At 40.3% G+C, this 21,846-nt stretch overlaps 2 protein-coding genes across 4 annotated transcripts in view; both read left to right on the top strand.

The window, feature by feature from the left end:
* Positions 1–593: 593 nt before the first annotated feature.
* Positions 594–8,545, top strand: mettl25b (methyltransferase like 25B). 2 transcript variants are annotated; one of them, XM_061945942.2, is made up of 8 exons: positions 594–1,054; positions 1,115–1,233; positions 3,454–3,670; positions 3,749–3,811; positions 3,878–4,015; positions 5,378–6,024; positions 7,885–8,069; positions 8,138–8,545. In XM_061945942.2, the coding sequence occupies exons 1-8, from the start codon at positions 944–946 to the stop codon at positions 8,221–8,223; spliced, it is 1,566 nt and encodes a 521-aa protein (XP_061801926.2). In that variant the 5' UTR covers positions 594–943; the 3' UTR covers positions 8,224–8,545. The 2 variants fall into 2 exon arrangements, with proteins under 2 accessions (XP_061801926.2, XP_061801925.2); XM_061945941.2 differs by having other exon boundaries at positions 5,375–6,024.
* Positions 8,546–15,306: 6,761 nt separating this feature from the next.
* LOC133603677 (uncharacterized) overlaps positions 15,307–21,846 on the top strand; it is a 33,338-nt gene continuing 26,798 nt past the window's right edge. Inside the window, exons 1-2 of one of the 2 annotated variants that reach the window (XM_072913054.1) lie at positions 15,307–15,807; positions 17,479–17,820. In XM_072913054.1, coding sequence (XP_072769155.1) covers positions 15,415–15,807; positions 17,479–17,820 — 735 coding nt within the window. In that variant the 5' untranslated portion in view covers positions 15,307–15,414. Of the gene's footprint in view, positions 15,808–17,475; positions 17,821–21,846 lie in introns of both variants that reach the window. The other variant, XM_072913053.1, reaches the window with a different exon arrangement.

Raw genomic sequence — 21,846 nt, 5'->3', positions numbered from 1 at the left:
TCTCTATTGTTTAAAATGATCTTGTGCTACAACGTTTTTCGGTGAGGGGAAAAACGTAATATGATGACGTAACTGTCGAAGCATGGAATGGTTACAATAAAAAACAACAAAATTATAGCCGATTTTTCAGAATACAGTTTTTTTCCCCAATAGTTTATTTCTCTAAACTTAGATTATTCTGGTTAACATCGCTGTCTTATAACGGCTAACATTGACTATTTCCTCGGATAAATATAACGAGTCAGGAATTTGAACGGCTCTTTCAAAGTAAAGGCTCCTAAATATCCGGCTCCCTTATATAAGAGCCGTATTCCCATCTACTTCCGGGTTATGCTGCCTTCAGTAGAAAGCAGCGGAGTATTTTTTTTACTTTGTAAATATAAGCGATTTTGATTATTCTAGTCCACATCGCTGTTTTATAACTGCTACCATTGACTATTTTCCTCGAATAAATATAACTATATTAACGAGCCAGGATTTTGAACGGCTCTTTCAAAAATAAAGGCTCCTAAATATCCGGCTCCCTTATAAAAGCCGTAATCCCATCTACTTCCGAGTTGTGATGCCTTCAGTAAAAAGCAGCACGGGATTTTTTTAAATTATAAATATAAGAGATTTGAATAAAACAAATCTAAGCATTAGACACACACTGACTGTGGAATTTCAAAACTAGATACATATATTTTCAATATTGATAATTTAAGCACGATAATGTATGCGACGAGGAGTTAGATGTTAACGTTTACAATGAGGAATTGAACGCACCAGGGTTCTAGCAACGACTAAAAACACCAACATACTCTTTGTGAGTTTTATCATTATGCTGAAATATCTAGTGTGACTGTTCAGAAATGTGCCCGAATATTATACGAGATTCATGGATTAATTTATTGAATTTTTTTTAGTATATGGTATTAGCATTAGTTAGTACTAGCATGACAACATGGGAGTAAAACCAGGACAACGTCTTTCTTCTGACGAGCAAAAAGATCTGGCCCAAAGACTCACCGCCTTTCTGCACCAGTACAGGTTCTTATCGGAGTCGTATGTGATTGTGAGTAACGCACAATGAGCACACATCGGTCCCCCCCTAATGGCTACAATGGTCCAACAGGAGTTCTTCACTGAGGATTTGTGGCACCAGTTACCTGTCAGCTGGCAGTCTGTCCTGCAGAACCTGTCCTACCCTCAGACTGCAGACCTGCTGCTGGACACTGACTATCAACCCAGGAGGTAAAGCTAGATTGTTACAAAGTACAAAACCCCACAACCAGTGAAGTTGGCACGTTGTGTACATGGTAAATAAAAACAGAATACAATGATTTGCAAATCCTTTTCAACTTATATTCAATTGAATAGACTGCAAAGACAAGATACTTATCAAACTGGAAAACTTTATTTTTCTCAAATTTTAGCTCATTTGGACTTTGATGCCCTGCGACATGTTTCAAAAAAGCTGGCACAAGTGGCAAAAAGGACTGAGAAAGCTGAGGAATGCTCATCAAACACTTATTTGGAACATCCCACAGGTGAACAGGCTAATTGGGAACAGGTGGGTGCCATGATTGGGTATAAAAGCAGCTTCCATGAAATGCTCAGTCATTCGCAAACAAGGACGGAGCGAGTCTCACCACTGTGAACAAATGAGTGAGCAAATTGTCGAACAGTTTGAGAACAACATTTCACAACGAGCTATTGCAAGGAATTTAGGGATTGCACCATCTACAGTCTGTAATGTCATCAAAATATTCAGAGAATTTGGAGAAATCACTGCACGTAAGCGATGATATTACGGACCTTCGATCATTCAGGAAGTACTGTCAGGTTTTGTTGGTGACAAACCCCAAGATGCAGAGAAGGTGGCAGGCATTGTGCAGGAAGACATGATTTAATGTCCATGAAATAAAGACAAAAAACACAAACCAGGAACTAGGAGGACAAACTGGAAACAGGGAACAGGGATCCAGCAAACAGGGACTATGAACAAAAAGACAGTAAGCTACAGAATATAGCTTACCGCTACCGCATACAGCTACACGACAGGTAGGAACGACAATAATCCAGCAGTGACTGGAGGGTAGGGCAGGTATAAATAGCAGCTGGCTGATTGACACCAGGTGTGGCCAGGTGCCAGTCAGCCACAGCTGAGAGGACAGCACTCAGAGAGAACAACAGGAAACTGAACCAAAATAAGAGTGCTGACAGGAAATAAAACAAACAGAGGAAAAACTAAAACTTAACCAAACTGTCAGGGACAAGCCTGACAAGTACTGCATCAAAAACTGACATCAATGTGTAAAGGATAGGATATCACCACATGGGCTCAGGAACACTCCAGAAAACCACTGTCAGTAACTACAGTTGGTCGCCACATCTGCAAGTGCAAGTTAAAACTCTACTATACAAAGCCAAAGCCATTTATCAACAACACCCAGAAACGTCGCTGGCTTCGCTGGGCCCGAGCTCCTCTAACATGGACTGATGCAAAGTGGAAAAAGTGTTCTGTGGTCTGACGAGTCCACATTTCAAATTGTCTTTGGAAACTGTGGACGTCGTGTCCTCCGGAACAAAGAGGAAAAGAACCATCCGGATTGCTATAGACGCAAAGTGGAAAAGCCAGCATGTGTGATGGTATGGGGGTGTATTAGTGCCCAAGACATGGGTAACTTACACATCTGTGAAGGCACCATTAATGCTGAAAGGTACATAAAGGTTATGGAATAACATATGTTGCCATCCAAGCAACATTATCATGGACGCCCCTGCTTATTTCAGCAAGACAATGCCAAGCCACGTGTTACATCAACGTGGCTTCATAGTAAAAGAGTGCGGGTACTAGACTGGCCTGCCTGTAGTCCAGACCTGTCTCCCATTGAAAATGTGTGGCGCATTATGAAGCCTAAAATACCACAACGGAGACCCCCGGACTGTTGAACAACTTAAGCTGTACATCAAGCAAGAATGGGAAAGAATTCCATTTGAAAAGCTTAAAAAATGTGTCTCCTCAGTTCCCAAACGTTTACTGAGTGTTGTTAAAAGGAAAGGCCATGTAACACAGTGGTAAAAATGCCCCTGTGACAACTTTTTTGCAATGTGTTGCTGCCGTTAAATTCTAACTTAATGATTACTTGCCAAAAAAAATGAAGTTTCTTAGTTGGAACATTAAATATCTTGTCTTTGCAGTCTATTCAATTGAATATAAGTTGAAAAGGATTTGCAAGTCATTGTATTCTGCTTTTATTTACCATTTACACAACGTGCCAACTTCACTGGTTTTGGGTTTTGTAGATTGTTACAAAGTACCTCCACCGGATGTTTACGTGCCTACGTTGACCGTGAAATCCCCCCCGACACGACATGATGCGTTAGGAAACAGTTGTCACGTTGAAAACGAGAACTGTGGAGTGAAATGAGGTAAACATGAATCAATGAATGTTACCGTGCTCTCTCCAGGTATCCGTGCGTGTGGCCGCTGTCCCTACTGGCTTTCCGGGCCTCGGCCCACGCGCTCACCTTTCCCAGACACTCCTGGCGGGGTGCGGGCGCCACGGACGCTTCAGCCAGGCCGCAAGAGTTCCGCGACAATCCGCACCAGAGCTCCCTGCTGGCCCACATCTTCCGCAAGCACGTCAAGCCCAAGAAGCAGCACGAGATCCGAGAGCTGGGCGCGGTACTGAAAAGCCGTCTGTCCGCACCCACTGACCCAAAAAAGCTTCATGTGAATGTTTGATTGTGCTTGAGTCCTCAGCTGGTGGAGCAACTCTGCGAGCAGACTGGGTGCAAGCGAGTGGTGGACGTAGGCTCCGGACAGGTACCACGCAACATTCATCTTGTCAGTCTTTCTTGGAAGCCAAACACTGATCGGCAGTAACGACAGGGCCATTTGACTCGCTTCCTGTCGTTCGGGTGCGGTTTGTCCGTGACCGCCATTGAGGCTGATCCCACCTTGGTTGCCACGGCGACCAAGTTTGACGGAGAGCTACTACTGGCGCTGAAGAAGGAAGAACAGAAACGGGTAAGTGATAGCTCAGGTCTTGTTTCCAACATGCTTTTAAAGGGGAACTGCACTGTTTTTTTTTTACATTTTGCCTATCGTTTACAATCATGAGAGAAAAGAAAACATGTCTTTATCAACATAAAGAACACAAAATACACTTACAATTAGTGCACCAACACAAAAAACCTATCTCGCCCATTTACACTCATTCACACAAAAGGGTTGTTTCTTTCTGTTATTAATATTCTGGTTCCTACATTATATATCAATATATATCAATACAGTCTGCAAGGGATACAGTCCGTAAGCACACATGATTGTGCGTGCTGCTGGTCCACTAATAGTACTAACCTTTAACACTTAATTTTACTCATTTTCATTAATTACCAGTTTCTATGTAACTGTTTTTATATTGTTTTACTTTCTTTTTTATTCAAGAAAATGTTTTTAATTTATTTATCTTATTTTATTATTTTTTTAAAGTACCTTATCTTCACCATACCTGGTTGTCCAAATTAGGTATAATAATGTGTTAATTCCACGACTGTATATACCAGGGGTCGGCAACCCGCGGCTTTCGAGCCGCATGCGGCTCTTTAGCGCCGCCCTAGTGGCTCTGGAGCTTTTTCAAAAATGTATGAAAAATTGTTTTAATATGGTTTCCGTAGAAGGACAAACATGACGCAAACCTCCCTAATTGTTATAAAGCACACTGTTTATATTAAACATGCCTCACTGATTCGAGTATTTGGCGAGCACCGTTTTGTCCTACTAATTTTGGCGGTCCTTGAACTCACCGCAGTTTGTTTACATGTATAACTTTCTCCGACTTTCTAGGACGTGTTTTATGCCACTTCTTTTTCTGTCTCATTTTGTCCACCAAACTTTTAACGTTGTGCATGAATGCACAAAGGTGAGTTTTGTTTATGTTATTGACTTGTTTGGAGTGCTAATCAGACATATTTGGTCACTGCATGACTGCAAGCTAATCGATGCTAACATGCTATTTAGGCTAGCTATATGTATATATTGCATCATTATGCCTCGTACGTAGGTATATTTGAGCTCATTTTGTTTCCTTTAAGTCATTTTAATTCAATTTATATCACATGACACACTATCTGTATGTAATATGGCTTTTATTTTTTTGCGGCTCCAGACAGATTTGTTTTTGTATTTTTGGTCCAATATGGCTCTTTCAACATTTTGTGTTGCCGACCCCTGGTATATACAGTATCGGTTGATATCGGTATCGGTAATTAAGAGTTGGACAATATCGGATATCGGCAAAAAGCCATTATCGGACATCCCTTGTACTTTGCTTTAACTTTAAGGTATGACGAGCATTCCTGCTAACAAACATCTTTGTCCAATCAGAAGTGTTCTTATGAGCTGCCATCATCACCTCGCCACGTGACAGGTTGGGTGGACCCCAAGGCATCATGGGAGGTTTTCGTCAAACAGCTGGAAGGTCACGTTATTCCAGCGGGACACTGCAAAAAGCGAGCACGGGTGTCGCCATGCTGCGCCGCGCTTGACTCCAAATCATCCGGTCCTCCTGGGGACGAGTCTTGTGACCGGTCAGACTTTGTCCTGACCGGTCTGCACGCCTGCGGGGACCTCAGCCCCACCCTCCTCCGTCATTTCGTCAAATGCCCCCACATCCGCGCCATCACCTCTGTGGCGTGCTGCTACATGAAACTCTCCACCCAGGAGCAGCCCGCCCCTCCGGGCGTGGTCGGACCGCCGCCGTCGACCTCAGACCGGGACCCGCCGCGCTCCGACTTTGGCTACCCTATGAGCGAGCACGTGCGGGCATTGCCGGGACACGAGCTGTCCTACAAGGCGCGGGAGGGGGCGTGTCACGCCGTGGAGCACTACATCAGGAGGCTGCGGGAGGAGAGCGCCCTGCTGCGCACGCACTCCTACCGCGCCATGTTGGAGACCTTCGTCACGGAGGCCAGGCCGCAGCTGCGCAGGGCGGGGATCCAGACGGTGAAGAAAGCCCACTTGCTAACCTTCACTGAGTGAGTACAATTGCCCCACTGAGGGCAGCCATAACTGCCATGTGGCCCTCAATGTAAACGAGTTTGTCACCCCTGGAATACATTGTTAGCCACCTCTTACTTGCCATATTTTACAATTTTAAGAATGCATTAAAAAAACATGTTTTTGTCTTACATAGGGATGTCCGATAATATCGGACTGCCGATATTATCGGCCGATAAATGGAAATTATCGGTATCGATTTCATAATTATCCGTATCGGTTTCAAAAAGTAAAATGTATGACTTTTTCAGGGTCTCCGTTGTGGTATTTTAGGCTTCATAATGCGCCACACATTTTCAATGGGAGACAGGTCTGGACTACAGGCAGGCGAGTCTAGTACCCGCACTCTTTTACTATGAAGCCACGTTGATGTAACACGTGGCTTGGCATTGTCTTGCTGAAATAAGCAGGGGCGTCCATGGTAACGTTGCTTGGATGGCAACATATGTTGCTCCAAACCTGTATGTACCTTTCAGCATTAATGTCGCCTTCACAGATGTGTAAGTTACCCATGTCTTGGGCACTAATACACCCCCATACCATCACAGATGCTGGCTTTTCAACTTTGCGCCTATAACAATCCGGATGGTTCTTTTCCTCTTTGGTCCGGAGGACACGACGTCCACAGTTTCAAAAAACAATTTGAAATGTGGACTCGTCAGACCACAGAACACTTTTCCACTTTGTATCAGTCCATCTTAGATGAGCTCAGGCCCAGCGAAGCCGATGGCGTTTCTGGGTGTTGTTGATAAACGGTTTTCGCCTTGCATAGGAGAGTTTTAACTTGCACTTACAGATGTAGCGACCAACTGTAGTTACTGACAGTGGGTTTCTGAAGTGTTCCTGAGCCCATGTGGTGATATCCTTTACACACTGATGTCGCTTGTTGATGCAGTACAGCCTGAGGGATCGAAGGTTAGCTGCTTACGTGCAGTGATTTCTCCAGATTCTCTGAACCCTTTAATGATATTACAGACTGTAATCCTGAAATCCCTAAATTCCTTGCAATAGCTGGTTGAGAAAGTTTTTTCTTAAACTGTTCAACAATTTGCTCACGCATTTGTTGACAAAGTGGTGACCCTCGCCCCATCCTTGTTTGTGAGTGACTGAGCATTTCATGGAATCTACTTTTATACCCAATCATGGCACCCACCTGTTCCCAATTTGCCTGTTCACCTATGGGGTGTTCCAAATAAGTGTTTGATGAGCATTCCTCAACTTTATCAGTATTTATTGCCACCTTTCCCAACTTCTTTGTCACGTGTTGCTGGCATCAAATTCTAAAGTTAATGATTATTTGCAACAACAAAAAAAAGTTTATCAGTTTGAACATCAAATATGTTGTCTTTGTAGCATATTCAACTGAATATGGGTTGAAAATGATTTGCAAATCATTGTATTCGGTTTATATTTATATCTAACACAATTTCTCAACTCATATGGAAATGGGGTTTGTACCACAACAGAGACCCCCGGACTGTTGAACAACTTAAGCTGTACATCAAGCAAGAATGGGAAAGAATTCCACCTGAGAAGCTTAAAAAATGTGTCTCCTCAGTTCCCAAACATTTACTGAGTGTTGTTAAAAGGAAAGATTATTTACCCAAAAAAATTAATTAGTTCCAATATTACATTTCTTGTCTTTGCAGTTGAAAGGAAAATGATTTGCAAATGATTGTGTTCTGTTTTTATTTACGAATTACTCAACGTGCCAACTTCACTGGTTTTGGGTTTTGTAAACAAACAAATACTGAATCAGGTTAATAATAATTATGGATTATTTCCGATTTATGCGTTCATTTTGACAGCACTTTTTTTCCTGTCATTTTGTGCACCAGGTACGCCAAGTTGGGTCTGGCCCGGGTCGGCCTGCCCCCCTCCCTCCCTCTTGACCCGGGCTGCGTGGAGCGCATGCTGGCGCAGCAAGGCAAGGTGGTCGTCTACTTCAGCCTGGCTCTGCTGCTGGCTCCTGTGGTAGAGACGCTGGTGCTGCTGGACCGCATGATCTACCTGCAGGAGAACGGTGAGCCTCACCTGCCAGGCGGGCGCGACGCCACTCTTAAGATCCCACTAAACACCGTGTCTCTGCAGGTGTGGACAGTCAGCTGCTGCCTCTTTTTGACCCGGATTTTTCCCCAAGAAACTTTGTGCTGGTGGGTCTGAAGACCGGAGGCTAGCAAAGAAACAAACACTTGAAGCTGCAATATGTACTTGAGTTCTTTTAAAATATATATATATTTTTTAACAGGTTTTTTTAAAACAACAAATACTATGGTTTAGTTTTCAGCATTAGTGCTGATTTTCTTTTCAATTTGATACCAAGTCAAATTCAGGCTGGTATCGACGATACCAATCCGATACTTTGTGCACATAAACCTAACATGTCTGCTAAAATTTTTAAAGTTGTGTATTTTCAAATAATAACATATTTACCTAAAAAAACACAGTACAAATGTAAGAAAAAATCGTAATGTAATGCATACTTGCCAACCTTGAGACCTCCGATTTCGGGAGGTGGGGGGAGGGGTGGGGGTGGGCGTGGTCGGGGTGGGATGGGGCGTGGCTAAAAGGGGAGGAGTATATTTACAGCTAGAATTCACCAAGTCAAGTATTTCATATATATATATATATATATAAGAAATACTTGACGTTCAGTGAATTCTATCTATATATATATATTTATATATATTTTTTTATTTTATTATTTATATATATATATTTATATATTTTATTTTATATATATATATATATATATATATATATATATAAAATAAATACTTGAATTTCAGTGTTCATTTATTTACACATATACACACACATAACACTCATCTACTCATTGTTGAGTTAAGGGTTGAATTGTCCATTCTTGTTCTATTCTCTGTCACTATTTTTCTAACCATGCTGATGATGCATTGCTGTGTGGCACGCACAAAAGTGCTTTCATCAAATGCACTAGATGGCAGTATTGTCCTGTTTAAGAGTGTCACAACATTGCTGTTTACGGCAGACGAACTGCTTTACGGTATACAAAAAAGTGACTGCTGTTGTTGTGTTGTTGCCACGCTGGGAGGACGTTAATGAAACTGCCTAACAATAAACCCACATAAGAAACCAAGAACTCGCCCTCCATCATTCTATAGTTATAACGTGATTGGGCAGGTACGCTTTTTTATATTGTGGAGGACCTGAGTCCGCCTGAATTTCGGGAGAAAATTTGTCCCGGGAGGTTTTCGGGAGAGGCGCTGAATTTCGGGAGTCTCCCGGAAAATCCGGAAGGGTTGGCAAGTATGATGTAATGAGAAAAAGCTGACATTTTTAAACTAATAATTAATGATAACATACTTAGCCACTCATAACACAACATTTTGTCTTTAAATATATATAATATCTGTTATTATCTTGTCTTTTTTTTTATGTATTTTTTTTTATTACAAAATGCCCCCGCCATACTAGTATGCGGCCCTTAGTGGAGAAAGTTTAGATCAGGGATGTCCGATAAAAGCGTTAAAATGTAATATCGGAAATTATCGGTATCGATTTTTTTATTATCGGTATCGTTTTATTTTATTTTTTAATTAAATCAACATAAAAAACACAAGATACACTTACAATTAGTGCACCAACCCAAAAAAAAACTCCCTCGCCCATTTACACAAAAGGGTTGTTTCTTTCTGTTATTAATATTCTGGTTCCTACATTATATATCAATATATATCAATACAGTCTGCAAGGGATACAGTCCGTAAGCACACATGATTGTGCGTGCTGCTGGTCCACTAATAGTACTAACCTTTAACACTTAATTTTAGTCATTTGCATTCATTACTAGTTTCTATGTAACTGTTTTTATATTGTTTTACTTTCTTTTTTATTCAAGAAAATGTTTTTAATTTATTTATCTTATTTCATTCATTTTTTTAAAAAGTACCTTATCTTCACCATACCTGGTTGTCCAAATTAGGCATAATAATGTGTTAATTCCACGACTGCATATATCGGTTGATATCGGTATCGGTTGATATCGGTATTGGTAATTAAAGAGTTGGACAATATCGGATATCAACAAAAAGCCATTATCGGACATCCCTAGTTTAGATACTCCTAATCTAAAATATTAGAAGCTCTCAAATATAAAAATGTATACAATTATAAACAAAGTTTTGTTAATTACTTAAAAAAAAATGTAACTTATGAATGAATACAAAAATGACAACAACCATAATAAACACTGTTAAATGTGTAACTGAGCATTAATATTTTCCTACAGGCCGAACTTTTGACACACTCGGTTATGCAGTTTAACAACCATACTATTATTATTATCCTTGTTCAATTATTTCGTGGGGGGGAAAAAACAATAGTAAAAATGTAAGAAAAAAAGATCAATAAATTGAAATTTAATGAGAAAAAGATGATATTTTTAAACTAATAATTAATATGAATATACTTAGTCATGTACAACACAAAGTTTTTTCTTTAAATATATATAATAATATATAATACTTGACTTTTCAGTATGCGGCCCTAGGTGGAAAAAGTTTTAACACCCCTGATCTTAAACATTAGAAGCTTTCAAAAATAAAAATAACGTATACTTAAAATATAAACAAAGTTTACTTTGTTAGTTAATTGAAAAATAGAATATGAATAAGTTGTGAATTCATCTTAAAAATGACAACAACCATAATAATCACTGTTCGATGTGTAACTGAACATTGATGTTTTCAGGCCGAATTTTTGACACACTAGGTTATGCCTTTTAACAACCGTACTAATATTATTATTCAATTATTACATGGGGGGGAAAAACAAAATGTAAGAAAAAAGAGCAAAAAATTGGTATGTAATGAGAAAAAGCTGGAATGTTCTAAAAAATAGTAATAATATGGTTAGTCACCGATAATACAAAGTAGGGTTGTACGGTATACTTGTATTGGTATAGTACCGCGATACTAATGAATCATTCCTTTCTGATCATGGAAATGTATAAGAAACAAAAAACAATGAAAGTGTCAACTGTATATGGCTTGTATATATGCATTTGCATGAAAGGAATAAAAAGAAATGATGATGATGATGAATCATATTCGGTACTATACCGTGTCATTTTTGGTTTTACAAGCAGACGAGCGTGTTCGGCAGCGCACAATCACAGAGTACTTACAAGCAGACACAGTGTGTAGACAGAAAAGGGAGAACGGACGCATTTTGGCTTAAAAAGTAACGATAAAGGTGAAGTTATAACACTGAAACACCCTCAGGAAGAGGTGCTTTAAGACATGTCGAGTGTTTTAGCTACTTCTCAATCACTAATCCTGGTCTCCATGGCGACAAATAAAGTAAGTTTCTTACAAGTATCATCCCTGCAGGACCAGGAATAGCTAAACATGCTTTAAAATCATCCAAATGTAAACAAACGCCATTGGTGGATCTACACCTAACATCCACTGTAATGATACCAAGTACAGGAGCGTATCTAGTCGATGCTAAGATGATTACATCGATATTTTTGAGCATCACAAAATCTTTTTTATTTAAAAAAAAAAGTATATTATGTTTATAAAGTCAGTAAATATGTCCCTGGACACATGAGGACTTTGAATATGACCAATGTATGATCCTGTAACTACTTGGTATCGGATTGATACCTAAATTTGTGGTATCATCCAAAACTAATGTAAAGTATCAAACAACATAAGAATAAGTGATTATTACGTTTTAACAGAAGTGTAGGTAGAGCACGTTAAAAGAGAAAGTAAGCAGATATTAACAGTAAATGAACAAGTAGAATAATAATTAATTTTCTACCGCTTGTCTTTAATCATTTTGACAAAATAATAGGTGTATAAATGACACAATATGTTAGTGCATATGTAAGCAGACTAAATTAGGAGCCTTTGTTTGCTTACTTTCTACTAAAAGACAAGTTGTCTTGTATGTTCATTATTTTATTTAAGGACAAACTTGCAATAATAAACATATGTTTCATGTACACTAAGATTTTTCTGTTATAATAAAGCCAATAATGACATTTTTTGTGGTTCCCTTTATTTAGAAAAGTATCGAAATAAATATTTGGTTTATACATTTTACTGCCGTGTTAAAGACACCATTCGGAAACAATTAATGCACATAAAAAAACATTTACAAAATATTTCTGTGTATTTGCAGGATCGACTTTGGAATCGATAGTTCAGTATCGATCCGCACGTCACTGCTCAGTATCACTCACTGAAATGCATCATATCTCTCATACATGTCTACATTTTTTACTCACAATTAGGGATGTCCGATAATATCGGACTGCCGATATTATCGGCCGATAAATGCTTTAAAATGTAATATCGGAAATTGTCGGTATCGGTTTCAAAAAGTAAAATGTATGACTTTTAAAAACGCCGCTGTGTACACGGACGTAGGGAGAAGTACAGAGCGCCAATAAACCTTAAAGGCACTGCCTTTGCGTGCCGGCCCAATCACATAATATCTACGGCTTTTCACACACATAAGTGAATGCATCATACTTGGTCAACAGCCATACAGGTCACACTGAAAGGTGGCAGTATAAACAACTTTAACACTGTTACAAATATGCGCCACACTGTGAACCCACACCAAACAAGAATGACAAACACATTTCGGGAGAACAACCGCACCGTAACACAACATAAACACAACAGAACAAATACCCAGAAACCCCTTGCAGCACTAACTCTTCCGGGACGCTACAATACACACACCCCGCTACCCCCCCAACCCCGCCCACCTCAATCTCCTCATACTCTCTCAGGGAGAGCATGTCCCAAATTCCAAGCTGCTGTTTTGAGGCATGTTAAAAAAAATAATGCACTTTGTGACTTCAATAATAAATATGGCAGTGCCATGTTGGCATTTTTTTTTCCATAACTTGAGTTGATCTATTTTGGGAAAACCTTGTTACATTGTTTAATGCATCCAGCGGGGTGTCACAACAAAATTAGGCATAATAATGTGTTAATTCCACGACTGTATATATCGGTATCAACTGATGCAAAGCTGTGTCATCAACACTCACAAGTATAAAACTACTTTTTTAAAGTAATAATTTCTTACTTCGAGCATAGAAAAAAAAAAATGATGCCGAGCGCATATAATTAAGTCAAGATAATGGCACTAGCATGTACTCAATTTAAGAATATTTTTCAACATATTGAGCAAAAATATCTCATTTTTTTCTACCAAGAAAAGTGCACTTGTTATTAGTGAGAATATACTTATTTTAAGATATTTTTGGGTTCATTGAGGTTAGCTAATTTTACTTGTTTTGTAAAGTCTTGACAAGCCGAATTTTCTTGTTCTATTGGCAGATAATTTTGCTTCGTTCAAATAAAATTCCCCTAATTTTTTTATTTTTTTTTCTTGTTTTTGAACACTGACTTTTTGCAGTGTATCCTACTGAGATCATTTAGGACCAAAACCCTTAAAACAAGTAAAACACTCTAACATAAAATCTGCTTAGTGAGAAGAATTATCTTATCAGACAGAAAATAAGCAAATATCACCCTTATTTGACATATTTAATCTTACTTAGATTTCAGTTTTTGCAGTGAACATTTTTAATGATGGAAGTGTGGGAACTGGAAGGTACAAACCCCGTTTCCATATGATTTGGGAATTTGTGTTAGATGTAAATATAAACAGAATACAATGATTTGCAAATCATTTTCAACCCATATTCAGTTGAATATGCTACAAAGACAACATATTTGATGTTCAAACTGATAAACATTTTTTTTGCAAATAATCATTAACTTTAGAATTTGATGCCAGCAACACGTGACAAAGAAGTTGGGAAAGGTGGCAATAAATACTGATAAAGTTGAGGAATGCTCATCAAACACTTATTTGGAACATCCCACAGGTGAACAGGCAAATTGGGAACAGGTGGGTGCCATGATTGGGTATAAAAGTAGATTCCATAAAATGCTCAGTCATTCACAAACAAGGATGGGGCGAGGGTCACCACTTTGTCAACAAATGAGTGAGCAAATTGTTGAACAGTTTAAGAAAAACCTTTCTCAACCAGCTATTGCAAGGAATTTAGGGATTTCACCATCTACTGTCTGTAATATCATCAAAGGGTTCAGAGAATCTGGAGAAATCACTGCACGTAAGCAGCTAAGCCCGTGACCAGTCAGGCTGTACTGCATCAACAAGCGACATCAGTGTGTGAAGGATATCACCACATGGGCTCAGGAACACTTCAGAAACCCACTGTCAGTAACTACAGTTGGTCGCTCCATCTGTAAGTGCAAATTAAAACTCTCCTATGCAAGGCGAAAACCGTTTATCAACAACACCCAGAAACGCTGTCGGCTTTGCTGGGCCTGAGCTCATCTAAGATGGACTGATACAAAGTGGAAAAGTGTTCTGTGGTCTGACGAGTCCACATTTCAAATTGTTTTTGGAAACTGTGGACGTCGTGTCCTCCGGACCAAAGAGGAAAAGAACCATCCGGATTGTTATAAGCGCAAAGTGTAAAAGCCAGCATCTGTGATGGTATGGGGGTGTATTAGTGCCCAAGACATGGGTAACTTACACATCTGTGAAGGCACCATTAATGCTGAAAGGTACATACAGGTTTTGGAGTAACATATGTTGCCATCCAAGCAACGTTACCATGGACGCCCCTGCTTATTTCAGCAAGACAATGCCAAGCCACGTGTTACATCAACGTGGCTTTATAGTAAAAGAGTGCGGGTACTAGACTGGCCTGCCTGTAGTCCAGACCTGTCTCCCATTGAAAATGTGTGGCGCATTATGAAGCCTAAAATAGCACAACGGAGACCCCCGGACTGTTGAACAACTTAAGCTGTACATCAAGCGAGAATGGGAAAGAATTCCACCTGAGAAGCTTCAAAAATGTGTCTCCTCAGTTCCCAAACGTTTACTGAGTGTTGTTAAAAGGAAAGGCCATGTAACACAGTGGTGAACATGCCCTTTCCCAACTACTTTGGCACGTGTTGCAGTCATGAAATTCTAAGTTAATTATTATTTGCAAAAAAAAATAAAGTTTATGAGTTTGAACATCAAATATGTTGTCTTTGTAGTGCATTCAATTGAATATGGGTTGAAAATGATTTGCAAATCATTGTATTCTGTTTATATTTACATCTAACACAATTTCCCAACTCATGGAAACGGGGTTTGTAAATATTTTTTGACAATCCCTCCCCCAACAGACGCAAACACTGATGTTGACAGGTTGAAGTCCACGCCAGTTCATCCGCTGTGTTGAACAACAATATTTGACAAGGCCGCCATATTTGCAGACTTTGTATTCCCAAATCGGCCTCCCAAAGTCTCCGCATATTGTTCTAGAGAGAGCTATGCGGCGTTTGGTCTTGGCGACGTTGGCTTTGCTGCTGTCTCCCCAGGTGACGAGCGGCGCCCGAGACGAGCAGCCGGCCTGCAGGCCGCTGACGGCCTCCTACTGCCACGATGTGGGCTATGGCACCAGTCGGCACCCTGGCGGCGTGCCGGGTTTCAACCTGCAGCAGTTGAGCCAGATGGTGGAGTCGGCCTGCTCGCCCCAGGTGGCCACGCTCGCGTGTCGCCTGGCGTTCCCGGAGTGCGGCGCGGAAGACGACGCCCGCAAGAAGCCGTGCCGAGCTTTCTGCGAGAAGGTCAAGACCGATTGTGAGGGTGCCCTCAAAGCCAAGCGCCTGACCTGGCCAAGCAAGATGCAGTGTAGCACACTACCTGAGTCCAACTGTGTTCAGGTGATTATTTACTCGTCTTTAAAAACCCGAAGAAGGGATTATTGCGAACTTGACCTTTTGTGCGCTTGCACTGCAAAAACTGAAATCTAAGTAAGATTAAATATCTCAAATAAGGGTGATATTTGCTTATTTTCTGTCTGATAAGATCATTCTTCTCACTAAGCAGATTTTATGTTAGAGTGTTTTACTTATTTTAAGGGTTTTGGTCCTAAATGATCTCAGTAAGATATTACAGCTTGTTGCTGAGATTTTATAACCTACAGTTGGTCGCTACATCTCTAAGTGCAAATTAAAACTCTCCTATGCAAGGCAAAAACCGTTTATCAACAACACCCAGAAACGCCGTCGGCTGAGTAAAACATGCTTGAAACTAGAATATCAAGTGTTGCAAAGCTGTGTCATCAACACTCACAAGTATAAAACTACTTTATTAAAGTAATAATTTCTTATTTCAAGCATGAAAAAAAAAATCATGATGCCGAGCGCATATCATTATGTCAAGAAAATGGCACAAGCATTTACTTAATTTAAGAATATTTTTCAACATATTGAGCAAAAAGGTCTCTTTTTCAGTGGCCTAGTGGTTAGAGACCGGGCTTTTTGCTCCGCCGCTCCCTGACCACCTGAGGGCACCACAGACTGTGGATGCTTTTAAAAACGGCTTAAAAACTCTTCTTTTTAAAAAAGTCTTTTTTTTATATATATGCATACTAGTTCTAGCTATTTGGCTGTTCTAGTTTTTATTTTTATGTATTTTGTATTATATAAATAAATAAATAATAAATGGGTTATACTTGTATAGCGCTTTTCTACCTTCAAGGTACTCAAAGCGCTTTGACAGTATTTCCACATTCACCCATTCACACACACATTCACACACTGATGGCGGGAGCTGCCATGCAAGGTGCTAACCAGCAGCCATCAGGAGCAAGGGGTGAAGTGTCTTGCCCAAGGACATAACGGACGTGACTAGGATGGTAGAAGGTGGGGATTGAACCCCAGTAACCAGCAACCCTCCGATTGCTGGCACAGCCACTCTACCAACTTCGCCACGCCGTCTATTTTATTTTTTCAATACACTGTAGCACTTTGAGGTTGTTTACTCAATGTAAAGTGCTTTTTACAAATAAAATCTTTTATTATTATTATTATTATTATTAGAGTGTCCGCCCTGAGATTGGTAGGTTGTGAGTTCAAACCCTGGCCGAGTCATACCAAAGACTATAAAAATGGGAGCCATTACCTCCCTGCTTGGCACTCAGCATCAAGGGTTGGAATTGGGGGTTGAATCACCAAAAATGATTCCCGGGCGCGGCCACCGCTGCTGCCCACTGCTCCCCTCACCTCCCAGGGGGTGAACAAGGGGATGGGTCAAATGCAGAGGACAAATTTCACCACACCTAGTGTGTGTGTGATAATCATTGCTAGTTTAACTTTTTTTTTTCCTACCAAGAAAAGTGCACTTGTTATTAGTGAGAATATACTTATTTTAAGGTATTTTTGGGTTCATTGAAGTTAGCTAATTTTACATGTTTTTAGAAAGTTTTCTTGTTCTATTGGCAGATAATTTTGCTTAGTTCAAATAAAATACCCCTCATTTTGTATTTTTTTCCTTGTTTTTAAACACTGACTTTTTTTTTTTTTTTTTTTTTTTTTCATGTTGAACAGCAGCCTGACGTCGGTCCGACATGCCAGAGCATCACGGTCCCCTTGTGCAAAGACCTCTCGTACACGCAGACCGCCGTGCCAAACTCTCTGGGCCACAGGAGCCAGGAGGAAGCGGGCCTGGAGGTGCACCAGTACTACCCGCTGGTCAAGGTGCAGTGCTCGCCTCAGCTCAAGCCCTTCCTGTGCTCCGTCTACGTTCCGGAGTGCATGGCGGGAAAGGCCCGGGCGCCGTGCAGAACTCAGTGCGAGCAGGCTCGGTCCGGCTGTGAAGGCCTGATGAAAAAGTTTGGTTTCTCGTGGCCAGACAGTCTCAGATGTGAAGACTTCTCGACATATTCATGTGAGGTAAGCATGAGCAACTTGCAAGTGACCGGGCTTTGTACAAAACCCAAAACCAGTGAAGTTGGCACGTTGTGTAATTCGTAAATAAAAACAGAATACAATGATTTGCAAATCCTTTTCAACTTATATTCAACTGAAAAGACTGCAAAGACAAGATATTTAATGTTCCAACTGAGAAACGTAAAAATTGTTCTAGGCGCAAAGTGTAAAAGCCAGCATGTGTGATGGTATGGGGGTGTATTAGTGCCCAAGACATGGGTAACTTACACATCTGTGAAGGCACCATTAATGCTGAAAGGTACATACAGGTTTTGGAACAACATATGCTGCCATCTAAGCGCCGTCTTTTTCATGGACGCCCCTGCTTATTTCAGCAAGACAATGCCAAGCCACATTCAGCACGTGTTACAACAGCGTGGCTTCGTAAAAAAAGAGTGCGGGTACTTTCCTGGCCCGCCTGCAGTCCAGACCTGTCTCCCATCGAAAATGTGTGAAGCGTAAAATACGACAGCTGAGACCCCGGACTGTTGAAAGACTGACGCTCTACATAAAACAAGAATGGGAAAGAATTCCACTTTCAAAGCTTCAACAATTAGTTTCCTCAGTTCCCAATTGTTTATTGAGTGTTGTTAAAAGGAAAGGTGATGTAACACAGTGGTGAACATGCCCTTTCCCAATTACTTTGGCACGTGTTGCAGCCATGAAATTCTAAGTTAATTATTATTTGCAAAAAAAAAAATAAAGTTTATGAGTTTGAACCATACTTGCCAACCCTCCCGAATTTTCCGGGAGACTCCCGAAATTCAGCGCCTCTCCCGAAAACCTCCCGGGACAAATATTCTCCCGGAAATCTCCCGATTTTCAGCTGGAGCTGGAGGCCACGCCCCCTCCAGCTCCATGCGGACCTGAGTGAGGACAGACTTTTTTTTATGATGGGAGGACAACAGGGTAACAAGAACTAAACCATCCAGACTAGAGATAAATTGTATTATTATGTTTATCTTACCTAAAAATAAATATATTTATTAATTAAAAAAAAAAAAACGAAATACATTTTTACTATATTTTGCTAAAAACATCAAAATTAATTGTATTTTTATTTGTATTTTTTCTGACTCCTTATTACATCCAGCCATATAATTATACATTAAAATAAACATATTAGAAATAATACATTTTAAATGATCATAATAATTAATTTAAAATGACCATATTTAATTATTAAAACAATTGCTTGTTTATCAACAACTTTAGCATTTTATTCATTACATTTTGAAGCTCTCAGAAGCCAAGTTATGTTATATTCCTTAAGATTTATTTATGCAAGTTTGAAGTATCAGTTATCCAAACACAGTTTTGTTTGCATATATATATATATATATATATATATATATATATATATATATATATATATATATATAATTTGGTAGAAGGTGGGGATCAAACCAGGAACCCTCAGGTTGCTGGCATGATATATATATATATGGCATATATATATGTATATATATATATATGTATATGTATGTGTATATATATATATATATATATATATATATATATATATATGTGTGTATGAAATACTTGACTTGGTGAATTCTAGCTGTCAATATACTCCTCCCCTCTTAACCACGCCCCCGCCCTCAACCACGCCCCCGTCCCACACCCGACCACGCCCCCCCGCCCCCCCTCCCGATCGGATGTCTCAAGGTTGGCAAGTATGGTTTGAACATCAAATATCTTGTCTTTGTAGTGCATTCAATTGAATATGGGTTGAAAAGGATTTGCAAATCATTGTATTTCGTTTATATTTACATCTAACACAATTTCCCAACTCATATGGAAACGGGGTTTGTATAAAATGTTTCGCCATACCTCACGCACCTACAAAATACGGGGACATTTTATGCATGTTAACAATCTCAAAAAGGCGTCCAAACATATAGAAGAAAAAACACAGCCATTTCCCGCTGCTCGGGCCCTTATAAAATAAAATACAAATGAAATAAAGCCACTTCAGACTGTCATCATTTGTAGCGTTAAGGATTAAGATCTGAACATGGGAAACAGAGTCAGTAAGGTTTTGTGGCGAACATCAGACCAAAGTCCACATCCTGTCACTTGCAAAACATGTTTTGAACTTTATCATCACCCATCAGCTTGGTATCTGTCTGTGATCAGCTGAAGTGCAGAAATGAGTTAGATTGGCGATGGCGCGGGGCAGTTTTCGCCGCTAGGCTCCACCCACTACGAGTTGGTAGGAACAGGTACTGACCCATCAGGCTCTTCAAGGTGTCCATCCATCCATCCATTTTCTACCGCTTATTCCCTTTTGGGGTCGCGGGGGGCGCTGGAGCCTATCTCAGCTACAATCGGGCGGAAGGCGGTGTACACCCTGGACAAGTCGCCACCTCATCGCAGGGTCTTCAAGGTGTCATCGTTGTCATTTCTACCAATTATGATCAAGATCTGAATTTGTGCAGCCGAGATATTAATGTTTCGTGTTTTTTGGCGAATCATCGGAGCAAAGTTTGGCGCCATGCCACGCCCACATCTTATGGCATAGGCAAAATTGCTTCGCAGTTTATCATCGCCTCTAAATGTAGTATCTGTGATTATAACTGCGACTCATTTGTCTCAAGTCCCTACGAAGAGTTCATTAAAGTACGACCCCTTTATTGAGTCGAAAAATGGCCAAAAACCATCGGAGCCATGTTTGGCGCCATGCCACGCCCACATTTTATGGCGTAGGAAGAATGTGTTCACGATTTACCTTTACCTTTGTGTGTAGTAACTGTAATTTTAACCGCGACACATTTGACCAAAGTCCCTAGGGGTAGCTTGTCAAACTACAACACCTGTTTTTCCCTGAAAAATGGCCAAAAACCATGGGAGCAAAGTTTGGCGCCATGCCACGCGCACATCTTATATCGTAGGCAAAATTGCTTCGCAATTTATCATCGCCTCTAAATGTAGTATCTGTCATTTTTACCGCGACACATTTGACCAAAGTCCCTAGGGGTAGCTTGTCAAACTACAACCCCTGTTCTCCCCGAAAAATGGCCAAAAAACATCGGAGCAAAGTTTGACGCCATGCCACACCCACATTTTATGACGTAGGAAAAATTGCTTCGCAGATTATCATTGCCTCTTTATTTAGTATCTGTGATTCTAACTGTGACTCATTTGGCCAAAGTCCCTACGAAGAGTTCAATAAAGTATGACCCCTTTTTTGAGTCGAAAAATGACCAAAAACCATCAGAGCCATGTTTGGCGTCATGCCACGCCCACATTTTATGACGTAGGAAAAATGTGTTTACAATTTACTGTCACCTCTATATGTAGTATCTGTAATTTTAACCGCGACACATTTGGCCAAAGTCCCTAAGGGTAGCTTGTCAAACTACAACCCCCGTTTTTCCCCGAAAAATAGCCAAAAACCATCGGAGCAAAGTTTGGCGCCATGCCACGCCCACATTTTATATCGTAGGAAAAAAGTGTTCACAATTTACCGTCACCTCTTTGTGTAATATTTGTAGTTTTAACCACGACACATTTGGCCAAAGTCCCTAGGGGTATCTTATCAAACTACAACCCCCGTTTTTCTCCGAAAAATGGCCAAAAACCATCGGAGCAAAGTTTGGCGCCATGCCACGCCCACATCTTATGGCGTAGGCAAAATTGCTTCGCAGTTTATCATCACCTCTATTTGTAGTATCTGTGATTTTAACCGTGACATATTTGGCTAAAGTCCCTAGGAAGAGTTCATTAAAGTACGACCCCTTTTTTTAGTCGATAAATGGCCAAAAACCATCGGAGCTATGTTTGGCGCCATGCCACGCCCACGTGCTATGGCGTAGGCAAAATTGCTTCGCAATTTATCATCGCCTCTAAATGTAGTATCTGTGATTTTAACCGCAACTCATTTGGCCGAAGTCCCTAAGAAGAGCTCATTAAAATACAACCCCTTTTTTTGAGTCGAAAAATGCCCAAAAAGTCATGTCATGTTTGGCGCCATGCCACGCCCACATT

Source organism: Nerophis lumbriciformis, linkage group LG04 (assembly GCF_033978685.3).
Source record: "Nerophis lumbriciformis linkage group LG04, RoL_Nlum_v2.1, whole genome shotgun sequence".
NCBI lineage: Eukaryota > Metazoa > Chordata > Actinopteri > Syngnathiformes > Syngnathidae > Nerophis > Nerophis lumbriciformis.
Note: the sequence above shows the minus strand (reverse complement) of the source record. Positions and strands in the feature narration are given on the sequence as shown.